The 13742-nt window shown below is 45.0% G+C and overlaps 2 protein-coding genes across 4 annotated transcripts in view; both read left to right on the top strand.

The window, feature by feature from the left end:
• The window catches only part of Zbtb1 (zinc finger and BTB domain containing 1), a 30822-nt gene extending 26158 nt beyond the window's left edge, over positions 1-4664 (top strand). Inside the window, exon 5 of the mRNA XM_090344268.1 lies at positions 3029-4664. Coding sequence (XP_090200394.1) covers positions 3029-3065 — 37 coding nt within the window. The 3' untranslated portion in view covers positions 3066-4664. The remainder of the gene's footprint in view (positions 1-3028) is intronic.
• A 5242-nt stretch (positions 4665-9906) lies between these two features.
• Positions 9907-13371, top strand: Hspa2 (heat shock protein family A (Hsp70) member 2). 3 transcript variants are annotated; one of them, XM_090344269.1, is made up of 2 exons: positions 9907-10026; positions 10993-13371. In XM_090344269.1, exon 2 carries the CDS (start codon positions 10998-11000, stop codon positions 12900-12902), a length of 1905 nt encoding a protein of 634 aa, XP_090200395.1. In that variant the 5' UTR covers positions 9907-10026; positions 10993-10997; the 3' UTR covers positions 12903-13371. The 3 variants fall into 3 exon arrangements, with proteins under 3 accessions (XP_090200395.1, XP_090200397.1, XP_090200396.1); XM_090344271.1 differs by lacking the exon at positions 9907-10026 and adding an exon at positions 10627-10689; XM_090344270.1 differs by lacking the exon at positions 9907-10026 and adding an exon at positions 10637-10724.
• Positions 13372-13742: the final 371 nt, after the last annotated feature.

Genomic DNA, 13742 nt, shown 5'->3' on the forward strand with positions numbered 1-13742 from the left:
ATCAAATCCAGGGCTTTGTGCATGCTAGGAGAGCACTCTACCATAAGCTACACTCCTGGCCTTACTTGAGCCTCTTTATATCACAACCACAAAAAAGCAGGAATTAGAGCTATGAGTGAAGTGGTAGAGTACAAGCCTTGAGCAAAAAAGCCAAGGGACAGCACTCAGTCCCAAGCTCAAGTCCCAGGATCAGCATGCGCGCACAGGCACACACATGCATGCACGTAAGTGTACACGCGCACACACGTACTCAGCCTGGGCGCTGTCCCTGAGCTTTTCATCTCAAGACTACCACCCTAACCCTGGGCTTAGGCTTTGTCCCTGAGCTCTTCAGTTCAAGGCTACCACCCTACCCTTGAGCCAACCACCATTTTCTAGAGGTTAATTGGAGATAAGAGTTCAGGTCCTTTTGTCCCTGGGTTGGCTTTGAACCTTAATCTTCAGATCTCAGCCTCCTGAGTAGCTAGGATGATAGGTGTGACCACCTCCCTTGGCTTTTCCTTTGTGTTTTAAAAATTATTTAATGCTCCTGTCTTTGTTTTTGTTTGCCAGTCCTGGGTTTGAGCTCAGGGCCTGAGCACTGTCCTTGGACTTTCTCAAGGCTAGAGCTCTACCAATTGAGCCTCAGCACCACTTCCAGGTTTTTTCTATGTATGTGGTACCAAGGAATCGAACCCCGGTCTTTGTGCATGGCAGGCAAGCACTCTACCTCTAGACCAAACTCTCGGCGCAAAAAATTAGTTATTTTTGTGTGTGTGCCAGCCCTAGGGTTTGAACTCAGGGCTTGGGCACTGTCCCTCAGCTTTCTTACTCAAGACTAGCACTCTACCACTTGAGCCACAACGTTACTTCCAACTTTTGGTGGTTAATTGGAGCTAAGAGTCTCCCAGACTTTTCCACCTAGGATATATGCTACTGTGCTAAATCTACTACTTCAATGATTTTGGTACCATCTGTGAGATGTTATTTTTCAAGATGGAGAAGATTCTGTGAACAATGTCTAAGGCTCATTTGCATAACTCACCTTCCACTGCTTTTTCTATTTACTGCAGTGATATTTTAGTTGGTAATATGGCATAAATTCACAAAAATAAAAAAATTTAGCTCCATACACATGCTCTCTAGCAAGAGGCAAAAAGGCTAGAGTTTGGAATGCTATGTCTGTAAAAGACAATTGGTAAATATAAAGAAAATGGCAGTAACAGCTTGTAAATTCGTGTTAGTTTTGAAAAATTACTTTATATTCACACAGGTAGTTTAACAGTAACTTACTTATTTCTTTATATTCAGGAGAACCAAATCATAAGAGTTAACAATGAAAACTTTTCTCCCTTCTCTCATTAGTCTACTGAATTTGCTGGCAAAAAGGAATATTACAATACTGAGCACAAATCAAATGTATTAATGTATCCTCCATCCCTACACTAAGAAGTCACAAGAAAGGCTAATTTGAAGGCCAACAAAAATGTTAGACAATTTCATGCAAGAGCCAGAAATGTTAATGGTGTTATGTGAGAAAATTTGTATTGCACTACCTATTGGAGAAAAGAATCTCACTATATAGTCTACAAGGTTTGCTCTTAGGCTTTACTTAAAAAGAAATTTTGAAAGAAGTGGTGCTGTTGCTCAAAGTGGTAGAGCACTACCCTTGAGCAGAAGAGCTCAGGGAAAGTGCCCAGGCCCTGAGTTCAAGCCCTACAACTGACAAAAAAAAAAAAAGTATTTGAGCTGATACTGGTGGCTCACCCCTGTAATGCTCGCTACTCAGAAGGCTAAGATCTGAAACTTGTGGTTCAAAGCCAGCCTGAGCAGTTGAGACTGGTATTACCAAAAAAGCCAGAAGTGGAGCTATTTTTCAAGTGGTAGAGTGTCAGCATTGAGCTAAAAAAGCAAAAAACTCAGGGGTAGCACCCAAGTACTGAGTTCAACCCTAGGAAGGGCACAGTACTTAAACAGCAGAGCTCAGGATTCAGGTTATTTTTGCTTGCTTGTTCGTATGTTTGTTTTTGTTTTGTTTGCTTTTTTGCAGTACTGTGGTTTGAATTCAGAACTTTGTGCTTGCCAAGGAAGGCTCTATACAATGTTCCAGCACCAGAGCTCAGTTTTTGATGAAAGAAACAATTTCAAGCACCTAGGTTATAAAAAGTTACTTTGTCTTTCAAATATTTGTTCCCTGATGTGAGGAAAACATAAAAGAGAAAGGTCATTTTTTTTAAAGTGAGGATCTTTGTTACTAGCATAAAGCCAGGAGTTTGGCCTAGTGGTTAAAGTACTTGCCTAGCATGCATGAAGACCCAGGACTGGCCAAAAAAAAACCCATAAAAAACAACAAAAAAAACCCCCAAACCCCATATATGTATATATATATATATATGTATATATATATATATATATATATATATATTTCCCCCCCCCCCCCCGCAGGAATCAGTGGGGCAGCTGAGGAGAGATACAAACCAACTAATTAAAAGGAAAATGTGCCCTCCCTTCTTCCCTCACTTCTCACTGCATGCACTTGATTTTCTTTTGCAGAGCATGCAATACAAATGCAGTACTTTAGAAGGCAGTATTAGTATGATGGCTTGAGACTACAGAGTGTGAGCTTTACATTTTATTATATCTGTTTCAAGCAGAGCTTTGCCACTACTAAAAACACTGTAAAACTTTCATTTTGAAGGAAAACAACTTTTTCCCTCCTATCTTTTTTTTGACCTCCTTAACTTTTTGACCTATCCTTTTTTGTTCCATATTTATGTGCCTATCCATTCTAGCTTAGACTATGCAAAAATAAAAGGTTGCCTTATGGTTGAAGAATTTTATTAGTAATAATATATTTGAAAAGTACAATGAGTTAACAAATAATTACATAAATTTAAATTTTAGGACCTATTCTTTGTTCCTATTCTCTAAATGTGCTAGCCTGGTGCCAAAAACTAAGACATTCTGACCTACAAATATGTTGTGATTTTGTAGAGCAGTTAATTTGTAATATTATTTTTCTTGAGTTTTGTCTTTTTCTGTGTGGCAGTGGTGAAATAGGGCCTTCTAAATCCCTGGAGAAGTGACAGATCTGAATTTGGAGAGGACATGGGGAAGACTCAATCTTCATATCAGGTCTGAAGTGGCACCATCTTTTCTGTCTTCCTGACAAACTTCATCAACTCTAAAAGTTCCAGTTTGCAGAAATCCAAGAAAATTCAATAAAAATTACTTTGGGATCACTTTGTTGAAACATAACTGATTGACAGTGACTTTCCTAGCATTTGTGGAAATCTGCTAAAGAATATAGTTATCTGAAAATTCACATGACATCAGTGGTTAAAGCTACACTAAAATGAACTTTATATACTAATTATATTCAAGGGTCCCTTGAGAAATAAGAGGGCTTGCTAGGCTATGTAAATATGTCATAGAGATAATCACATATCTCTGTAAACACACATATAATTCCAAACTTAAAAATAACCAGAATTATATCTTATGTATTATGCAATGTTGTTAGGCAACTTAAAACAACTATACTCAAAATGTGTAGCTTAGAATATAAGTAAAAAGAATTTTGTACAGTGAAACAGATTTTAAGGCCAACATTTTAATAAAATAATCCATGTGTAACACTTGCCCCTCTTCCTTTTGTGCTGTATATTCGGTCACATGTTTGAAGCTCTTTTTTTAAGGCTGTTAACTTAAGAGTATTGTTTCAACAGTTTTAGATTTTCACAAATCAGAGACATATTTTTTTCTGAACTTAGCAATATAGCCTAATAAGGTAGAATTAATTTGTTAAACAGTTCCTGTCCACAGTAATATATAATGCCATGCTACTCAGTTTTGGATTTCAAGATAAAATTCAACTAAGTACTTCATGAAACAATGGTTAACATGTTCTTAAAAACTTTTCAGAGAAAACATATTAGTAATATTTTAACCTGCTACAAATGCTTTGCTATGGAATATACACACAAATATATATCTTAACCATATGCCTCTTATAGCCACATTATCCTTATTGTGAATATACTTGTATATTTTTACTTTTGGTTAACTGCATTCAATTCCTTATTAGTATTATTTTGTGAAATATCAAGATGTTATCTATTTTTAGAAATGCCTATTTTATTTTTATGCCTAGTTCAAATGTTTTAAGAGAGTTACACTACGATCTATTGTAAGGTATAGTTAATAATATACAAAGAAGTTGAGTTACTTAAAATTCTAGATGTAAGGATAGTAACGAATATTCATTCTAACAACTGGACTAACTGAAAATCAAAGAGTTAAGATGGGATAGTGGGTATAGAATGGAGAAGGGAGACTTCAAAATGCTTTAAAAGTCTTAGATATTAAAGTCTAAAAAAGTATTAGACTTAAACTCTTGGGAACATATACAATTGCAGGCTTTTTGAAAGAGGAAATCTAAAAGATAGAAGACTATGTAACTAAAGGTACCAATCAATATAGAAATAACTCAATAACTTTGACTAAACTTCTATTGAATTAGATTTACTAAAGAAAAGTGGCTTTTGACTGTACTAACTAATTAATTATAAATGGTATAAATGCACGCATAATATGGTTTTCTATTAGTATAAAATTGACTTTTTGAATTATAAAGTACTTTTGTTACAATTTAAATCTATTGCTTTTACCTAATAAAATTTCCTCCTCTATGTTCAGAAGTTGAACTGTCTGTATGTTACTTTATACTTATCCTTTTTTTTCTTTTCAACTTGGCTCTTTTAAAAAATAATTGGGGCTGGGTGCCAGTAGTTCACACCTGTAATCCTAGCTACTCAGAAGGCTGAGATCTGAGGACCAAGGTTCAAAGCCAGCCAGGTCTGAACAGTCCCTGTGAGACTTTTTTTTTTGCCAGTCCTGGGATTTGAACTCAGGTCCTAGGCACTGTCCTTGGACACTTTTTGCTCAAGGCTAGCACTCTGCCACTTGAACCACAGCACCACTTCTGCTTTTTCTGTGTATGTGATTCCGGGGAACTGAACCCAGGGCTTTGTGCATGCTAAGCAAGTATGCTACCACTAGGCCATTCTCCAGGCCCTCCTGTGAGACTCTTTTTATCTCCAATAAATTACTCAAAAAAGCTGGAAGTGGTGTTGTGGTTCAAGTGGGAGAGCGTCAGCCTTGAGCACAAGGGATAGTGCCCAGGCCCTGAGGTCAAGCTCCAGGACTGCCCCCCCCCAAAAAAAAAGGTTCTGAGGAGCTGGGTGTTTGTGTCTTACACCTATAATCCTAGTACTGAGGAAGCTAAGATCTGAGGATAGTGGTTCAAAATCAGCCTGGGTAGGAAAGTCCACGAGAGTCTTATTTCCAATTAACCTCCAGAAAACTGGAAGTGGTATTGAGCAGCAAAAGCCCAGGGACCTAGCTAGGAGGACAGGCGTGAGCCACCAAGCCGGCCTTGTAAACAATTTTTATGGCTGTATAAGAATTCATAGGCATGTATTATAGTTTATGTAATAATTCTCATATTTAAAACCTTTGAATTTTTGTTATTGATATTGTACTTATATTTTAAATTATTTCTTTAAGATGAAACCCAGAGAGTAATCTTAAAGGGTATGGTCACTCTTAATAAAAATATTGTCATGGGGCTGGGAATATGTCTTAGTGGTAGAGTGCTTGCCTAGCACGCACGAAGCCCTGGGCTCAAGTCCTCAATACCACGTAACAAAAAAAGCCAGAAGTGGCATTGTGGCTCAAGTGGTAGAATGCTATCCTTGAGCAAAAGAAGCTCAGGGACAGTATCCAGGCTCTGAGTTCAAGCCCTCAGGATTGGAGGAAAAAGTCCAAAATAATCAGTTACTATTCCATAGCTAAAGAAGTTTATTGTTATTTTTATTATAATCAAAGTGATATACACCTGGGTACTAGTGACTGATGCTTGTAATCCTAGCAATTAAGAAGGCTGAGATCTGAGGATGACAACTCAAAGCCAGCCTGGGCAAGAAAGTCTGTGAGACCCTTCTCTCCAATTAACCAATTATAAAAAAGCCAAAAGTGTCACTGTGGCTCAAGTGGTAGAGCACTAGCCTTGAGAAAGCTCATGAATAGCTAAGATTTTAGGCTTCAGCCACCAGCACCCAGCAGAGGTTTTTTTTTTATATATATATAATCAAAACATACAGCAAGGTGCTCATGGCTCACACGGGTAATACTAGCTACTGTGGAAGCTGAGATCTGAGGATCATGGTTCAAAACCTGCTGGGATCTGTGAGGTTCTTATCTCCAATCAGCCATCAAAAAAGAAAGCCAGAAGTGAAGAGCACAGATGCCCCATTGAAAAAATGTGGTACTTATGTACAATGGAATTTTACACAGCCATTAGAAAGAATAAAATGTCATTTGCAGGTGAATGGAAGTAGAACAAATCATGTTAAGTGAGGTAAGCCAAGCTCAGAGAGACAAACACATGTTCTATGAAATTAGATCTAAAATACACTGGGATATGATAAATTATACAGGATTCTAGATACAAAGAGGATATTCTCAAGAAACACAAAAAGGTGCACAAAGCCTAAGTGCCTCTTCATATTAATATAATATATACATCAAAATGAACTCCAAAATAAAGGAAGAGACTCTTCTTGTTGTGTTGTTGTTCTTCTCCTGCTCCTCCTCCTCCTCCTTCTTTTCTTTTTCTTGCCACTCCTGGGGCTTGAACTCAGGTCCTGGGCACTGTCCCTGAGCGTCTTTTGCTCAAGGGTAGCAATTGACCACTTAATTCACAGCACCACTTCCAGCTTTTTCAGTGTATGTAGTACTGAGGAACTGAACCCAGAGGTTTGTGCATGGTAGGCAAGCACTCTACCACTAAGCCACATTCCCAGCCCCTTTTTTCTTTTTTTTTTTTTCCTGGTATTTTTTTATGTTCTTATTTTTTGGATGATTCTGTCTTCTTTTCCTTATACATGGTATATTCAAGTGTAACCTTTAGGAGGTTTTGTGAGAAGAGTAAAGAATGCAAAGGAAAAAGGTGAAAAAGTGCAGAAGTGGAGTTCACTGGACACTGGTGAAAGTGAGCTATGTAATTGTGAAAGGAGATGGGAGGGAGGGACTGGGGAGAGCGAGGAACAGAAGATACTTTTTGAAAGGAAAAATACTCATATCATTGTAATCCTTCTGTACATCACCTATATAATAATAAGATAAAATTTAAAAGGAAGCCATCAGCAGAACTGTTGCTCAAATGATAGAGCATTAGCCCTGAGCAAAACAGTTCAGGGAGTGCCCAGGCCCAGAGTTCAAGTCCTAGGATTTGAACTCAAAATAAAATAAAAACATAGATACTACATCTTTTTTTGGGGGGGGGAGAAGAGGAAGGTCATGATGCCATGTGAAGTATGAAACATGAAATCAGATGAAAAATTAGAGCAAAAATATATAAAATGAAAATACAGAAATAGTTGCTGTGATTTCAGAAAGCTGTGTTAGTTGAATGTCATAGATTACAAGATTTGTAATAACTGTGTACAGAAGTAGGGCACAGTTAGAACACAAAAGAACCTCTCCATTTAAAGCTCTAAGTTTAACATTTGTGTGGGAGAGGTTTGGGCCTGCCTGATTTTTTTTTTTCCATGTTGCTTTTTCTGAAGTGTGAGAGGGCTGACTTGAATATAAGAGACTTGGGAGAGTTTGTACTTCACAATCCTGTCAGTTGTAGTTGACTCCCTATTCCTAAATCATATTAGTATTGCTTTCCAGCCCACTATTCTCTTCCTTTCTTCCCTTCTTTCTCTTCTCCCTCTTCCTTTCTTTCCCCACTCTTGTGGAACAGTCTCATTGTGCAGTCCATACTGGCTTTTAACCTTGATCCTCCTGTCTCAGTTTCCAGCTTACTGGCATGCGCCAGGGACATCATGCCTGGCTAATCCCTGTTTTCTTAAATAAAAATAATACTAAAGACAAGAATTTCCAAGAATAACATCTGAGAGATCAATGCAACTAGTTATGTAAGTATATGTGTACATATGCTAGCTTCAGTTAGAAATATTTCCTTAAATTTTTCCTTAAGCATTTTCCTATTATATTTTTTCTCCCTTTCAGTTGTTTTCATGGAAAAGGTGTGAACTGTGGTTGAAACTATTTTCAGAGTGTGGGTCACTCATACCTGTAATCCTCGCTACTCAGGAGGTGAAGATCTGAGGATCTCAGTTCAAAGTGAGCCTGGGCAGGAATCAATCACCAGAGAAAATAAGACATGGTGCTGTGGCACAGAGTAGTAGAATGCTAGCCTACACTGAGCAAACAAAACAAAATATTAAATACATACACACAGGGATGAGGGGAGGGAAACCGGGACAAAAACATGAGAAGGGGCATCAATTTGTGAGAAGTAATGTACCAATTCCCTGACAAATGTAATTGTAACAACTCTATACATTACCCTGACAATAAAACACATGCACGCCCACGCGCGCACACACACACACACACACACGCACGCACACATTCACACACACAAAACACCAGGGGCAGTGCCCAGGCCTTGAGTTCAAGTTCCACACTGGAACAACAACAACAAGAAAAACTTCCAGTACTGTCTCACACAACACTCACATGAACCTTACCAGCCTGCTTGAAGCACTGCCTTGCCCTCTTTTATCTTCAAAGAAAAAAACACTACATAAAAAGGTAACAGAGCCCCGAGTTTGGCCTACTGGTACAGTGCTTGCTTGCCTAGCATGCAGGAATACTGGGGTTTAATTCCTCGGTACTATATACATAGAAAAAGCCAGAAGTGATGTGGTAGAGCTCTAGCCTTGAAAAAAAAAAAAAATCCAAGGACAGGGCTCAGGCCCTGAGGTCAAGCCCAGGACTGGCAAAAAAAAAGGGGGGGGGAAGGACAGCAGATGACTCATGCTGCCTATAACCCTAGCTGCTCAGGAGGCTGGAAGCTGAAGATCTTGGTTCAACTGGAAGCCAGCCTGGACAGAAAGTCTGAGAGGCGTTTGTCTCCAGTTAACCAGCAAAAAGCTGAAAGAGCTGTGGATCAAGTAGTAGAGTGCAAAATAAAAGCAAAATAAAAGCGCCAGAGATAGCACCCAGACTCAGAGTTCAACCCAAGAAGCCATCAAATTTTTTTTTTTTTAAAGTTCCTACATGTATGCTATCCATATGTGGAGAACTTTTTCTGGATCTCTATCTTTCACCTGACACTCACCTTCAATTTAGACCTCTACTACAACGACGTGTTTTCCCAGTCGGGCACTGGGACTTGTAACCCGAGCTGAGTGGGGGGGGAGGGAGATTGAGATCTGAGGGTCCCAGTTCAAAACCAGCCCAGGCATGAAGATCCATTAAAAAAAAAAAAGCCAGAAATGGACCTGTGAATCAAGCCGTAGAGTGCCAGCCTTTGACTCGGAAAAGGCCAAAGAAATCGGCGCGCAGGGCCCGAGCTCGTCACAGTACTGGCACTAAGAATTAACATTATTTTCTAGCGACCTGTTGGCAAACTTCAGTACCTGGTTTAGTCCCCAAGAAACCCTCAGGGACACAGTTCCCACGGACTGCTTCCTCCCCCCCCCCCCCGCCCAAATACCCGACTATCAACCTCTCCAAGGCAGATCCTTGTTTCTTCCTCCCGCTCACAGTTCAGCCCTCGTTCGAGGCGTTAGGGATGGGAAGAACTCGGCGCCCCCACCCCGCGAAGTGTCAGCTGTCTCTCTTCCAGGTTGCCTTTGGAAGCCTGCGTCCCTCCCGTCGCCTGGTGCCCGGTGGTACTTTCCAGAGCTACCTTCATCTACTCTCTCCACCTGCCCTCCTCTAGCAAGGACGCCCCAACTGCACACTTCACCCGAGGGAAGAAAACCCTTCGCCTCCCGCGCGCGCGGTCATAAACACGACTGGGTCACAAAGGCGATCGCGTGTGCCCGGCTAAACGCCGGGGAAGCGAGGCGGCAGCGCGGGGTTTGGGATTGGTTTCCGCGCGAGGAATTCAGAAGCCGCGGGGGGAAGCATTTAAGATGCAAAACTAGGAAAAGCAGCGCCGAGCACCGCGAGCCGGGCCGGGTAGGTTAAGGCAGCGGGCCCGTCGGGGTTAGGAAGGCTGTGCGGGTGACGGCTCTCGCCCCCCTCCCCCCTCCCCGCTTCCGGACACGTGACACCCCCGCCCCACCCCGCACCCACTCAACCTCATTTTTACATTCTGTCCCCGCCTAGGGGAGCCGCTCCCACGTCCCAGGCAGGCCCGGCCTTGTCCTCTCCCTCTGGACGGCACCGGTTCAGGCCGTATTTATTGAGTATAACCGACCCTGGACGAGTTGCTCCACTCCTGCGAGCTACGATAGTCCATATACCCCGTAACGATCCCCACTTAAAGCCTTAGCGACCGAGCCAACAGTCCAAGACAAGTTCGCCAGGTTCCGCTCCCGTTCCAGGCTCCCTCCGCGCGCCACACCCCAGCCCTTTCTTTCCCACCCTCCCCCTCCGCCTAGGAATCTCCGCTGTTCATTGGCTAGCTCCCCTGCCAATCGGCTGGGCATTGACGAATCCCGCTTTAGAAAAGTCCACGCTAGTAGTGGGCGGGGCAAAAAGCGAGTAAGGTTGGCCTTGGGGGCGCGCGCCTAACGCCCCCAAGCGGCCGGCGGCCCCGGGAGAGGAGCCTCATTTGCATAACGGCCGCCCCTGGGTTTCCTGGCGCGGGCTGGGGTCCCGCCCCTCACTCCACTAGAGGTCTGTTGAGCCCGGGGCGGATCCCTGGGAGCCAGGCAAGCCGGAGGCGGGGCCGGCAGGGCTGGTGGGGGCGGGCCCGGCCGCAGATTGGCTCCGGGAGTTCGCCGGAGGCAGCGGCGGCGGCGGCGGCGGCGGGGAGGAGGCTTTATAAGAGCGGGCCCCGGCGCCGGGGAGTGGGGAGTGAGTGAGGAGGAGGAGCTCGCGCGCGCGGGGCGGGCGGCCGTTAGGTGGGCGCCGCGGGGGGCCTCCTTCTTCCCGACTTCGCGGTCTTCACGTCGCTCGCTTGTTGGGTTGCTTTCTCAGTCAAGATGTCAGCCCGCGGCCCGGCTATCGGCATCGACCTGGGCACCACCTACTCGTGCGTGGGGGTCTTCCAGCATGGCAAGGTGGAGATCATCGCCAACGACCAGGGCAACCGCACCACCCCCAGCTACGTGGCCTTCACCGACACCGAGCGGCTCATCGGCGACGCCGCCAAGAACCAGGTGGCCATGAACCCCACCAACACCATCTTCGACGCCAAGAGGCTGATCGGGCGCAAGTTCGAGGACGCCACGGTGCAGTCGGACATGAAGCACTGGCCGTTCCGGGTGGTGAGTGAGGGGGGCAAGCCCAAAGTGCAGGTGGAGTACAAGGGGGAGATGAAGACCTTCTTCCCGGAGGAGATCTCCTCCATGGTCCTCACCAAGATGAAGGAGATCGCCGAGGCCTACCTGGGGGGCAAGGTGCAGAGCGCCGTCATCACGGTGCCGGCCTACTTCAACGACTCGCAGCGCCAGGCCACCAAGGACGCGGGCACCATCACGGGCCTCAACGTGCTGCGCATCATCAACGAGCCCACGGCGGCGGCCATCGCCTACGGCCTGGACAAGAAGGGCTGCGCGGGCGGCGAGAAGAACGTGCTCATCTTTGACCTGGGCGGCGGCACTTTCGACGTGTCCATCCTGACCATCGAGGACGGCATCTTCGAGGTGAAGTCCACGGCCGGCGACACCCACCTGGGGGGCGAAGACTTCGACAACCGCATGGTCAGCCACCTGGCGGAGGAGTTCAAGCGCAAGCACAAGAAGGACATTGGGCCCAACAAGCGCGCGGTGCGGCGGCTGCGCACGGCCTGCGAGCGCGCCAAGCGCACCCTGAGCTCGTCCACCCAGGCGAGCATCGAGATCGACTCGCTGTACGAGGGCGTGGACTTCTACACGTCCATCACCCGCGCTCGCTTCGAGGAGCTCAACGCCGACCTCTTCCGCGGGACCCTGGAGCCCGTGGAGAAGGCGCTGCGCGACGCCAAGCTGGACAAAGGCCAGATCCAGGAGATCGTGCTGGTGGGCGGCTCGACCCGCATCCCCAAGATCCAGAAGCTGCTGCAGGATTTCTTCAACGGCAAGGAGCTGAACAAGAGCATCAACCCCGACGAGGCGGTGGCCTACGGCGCGGCGGTGCAGGCGGCCATCCTCATCGGGGACAAGTCCGAGAACGTGCAGGACCTGCTGCTGCTCGACGTGACCCCGCTGTCGCTGGGCATCGAGACGGCCGGCGGCGTCATGACCCCGCTCATCAAGCGGAACACCACGATCCCCACCAAGCAGACGCAGACCTTCACCACCTACTCGGACAACCAGAGCAGCGTGCTGGTGCAGGTGTACGAGGGCGAACGGGCCATGACCAAGGACAATAACCTGCTGGGCAAGTTCGACCTGACCGGGATCCCCCCGGCGCCCCGCGGGGTCCCCCAGATCGAGGTCACCTTCGACATCGATGCCAACGGCATCCTCAACGTCACCGCCGCCGACAAGAGCACCGGGAAGGAAAACAAGATCACCATCACCAACGACAAGGGCCGCCTGAGCAAGGACGACATCGACCGGATGGTGCAGGAGGCGGAGCGGTACAAGTCGGAGGACGAAGCTAATCGCGACCGGGTGGCAGCCAAAAACGCGGTGGAGTCCTATACCTACAACATCAAGCAGACGGTGGAAGACGAGAAACTGAGGGGCAAGATTAGCGAGCAGGACAAAAACAAGATCCTCGACAAGTGTCAGGAGGTGATCAACTGGCTCGATCGCAACCAGATGGCAGACAAAGACGAGTATGAACACAAGCAGAAGGAGCTTGAAAGAGTGTGCAACCCCATCATCAGCAAACTTTACCAAGGCGGGCCTGGCGGCGGTTCCGGAGCCTCCGGGGGACCCACCATCGAGGAAGTGGACTAAGCTTACACGCAGTCAGCAGCAGCGTAAAGCTCTTTTCCTTTCTCCCTCCCCCTCCCCCTTTTGTTTTGGTTTCTTTGAAATATCCTTGTGCCAAGTATGAGACCTGTTGTTGGAAGTGTATGCCTATGAAGCGAAAGGTGCAACAACTTAGTTTATAAAGTTTTATCCTTATAAAAGGTTAGTTCCAAAGTTTGATTTTGAAAAAAAAAAAGGTTTCTCTTTAATGCATTTTGAGTGCTGATTTGAGTATTTCTTGGTTAGTGCATGGAGATTTGTTTGAGATGAGAAACCGACGTTTGCACACCTGTCCTGTGGAAGCTTGGTAACAAGATATAGAGAAGCTTGAATTGTTTATTTTATGTATGACTTTAAGACTAAAGCAAACCTGCAGTAATCTTAAGGACAGGTATCTTTCTGCAAACAAATGCATAAATGCAAATTTAAAGTAAAGTTGAACTTGATCTCAAAATTACTGTCTTGGAGTTTTCAATTTTCCCTCTCCAATGTTTTACTTACTGAACTTTAAGATAGTAGAATAACAAGGACGTTTTTCTAATCCAGTCTTCTCTAATTCTCAGATGAAGTTCCTGCCTTGAATTACCTGCAACTTAAGGGGAGAAGCTGGGTAAACTTTTCTCCTCCTCTGATACCAGAAACCTGAATGAGGTTTTGTAGTGCAGTCCAACTCCTGAGACCTGTTTAGGTGAAAGTCCACCTGAGTATTCCAGGAAAAAATCAAGCCATATTTTGGGATTTAGTATAAAATGATTTTCCTCTACAGTAAGAAAAATGGGGCGAGGAGTTATCTTTTAGTAGCAGCCAAAGTATTGGGAAAACAAG

Source organism: Megascapheus bottae, chromosome 14 (assembly GCF_031878675.1).
Source record: "Megascapheus bottae isolate mThoBot1 chromosome 14, mThoBot2.hap1, whole genome shotgun sequence".
Taxonomy (NCBI): domain Eukaryota; kingdom Metazoa; phylum Chordata; class Mammalia; order Rodentia; family Geomyidae; genus Megascapheus; species Megascapheus bottae.

Excerpts from the sequence above, each read along its gene's own strand:
- Hspa2 (XM_090344269.1), top strand. The coding sequence starts at position 10,998 with ATGTCAGCCCGCGGCCCGGCTATCGGCATCGACCTGGGCACCACCTAC.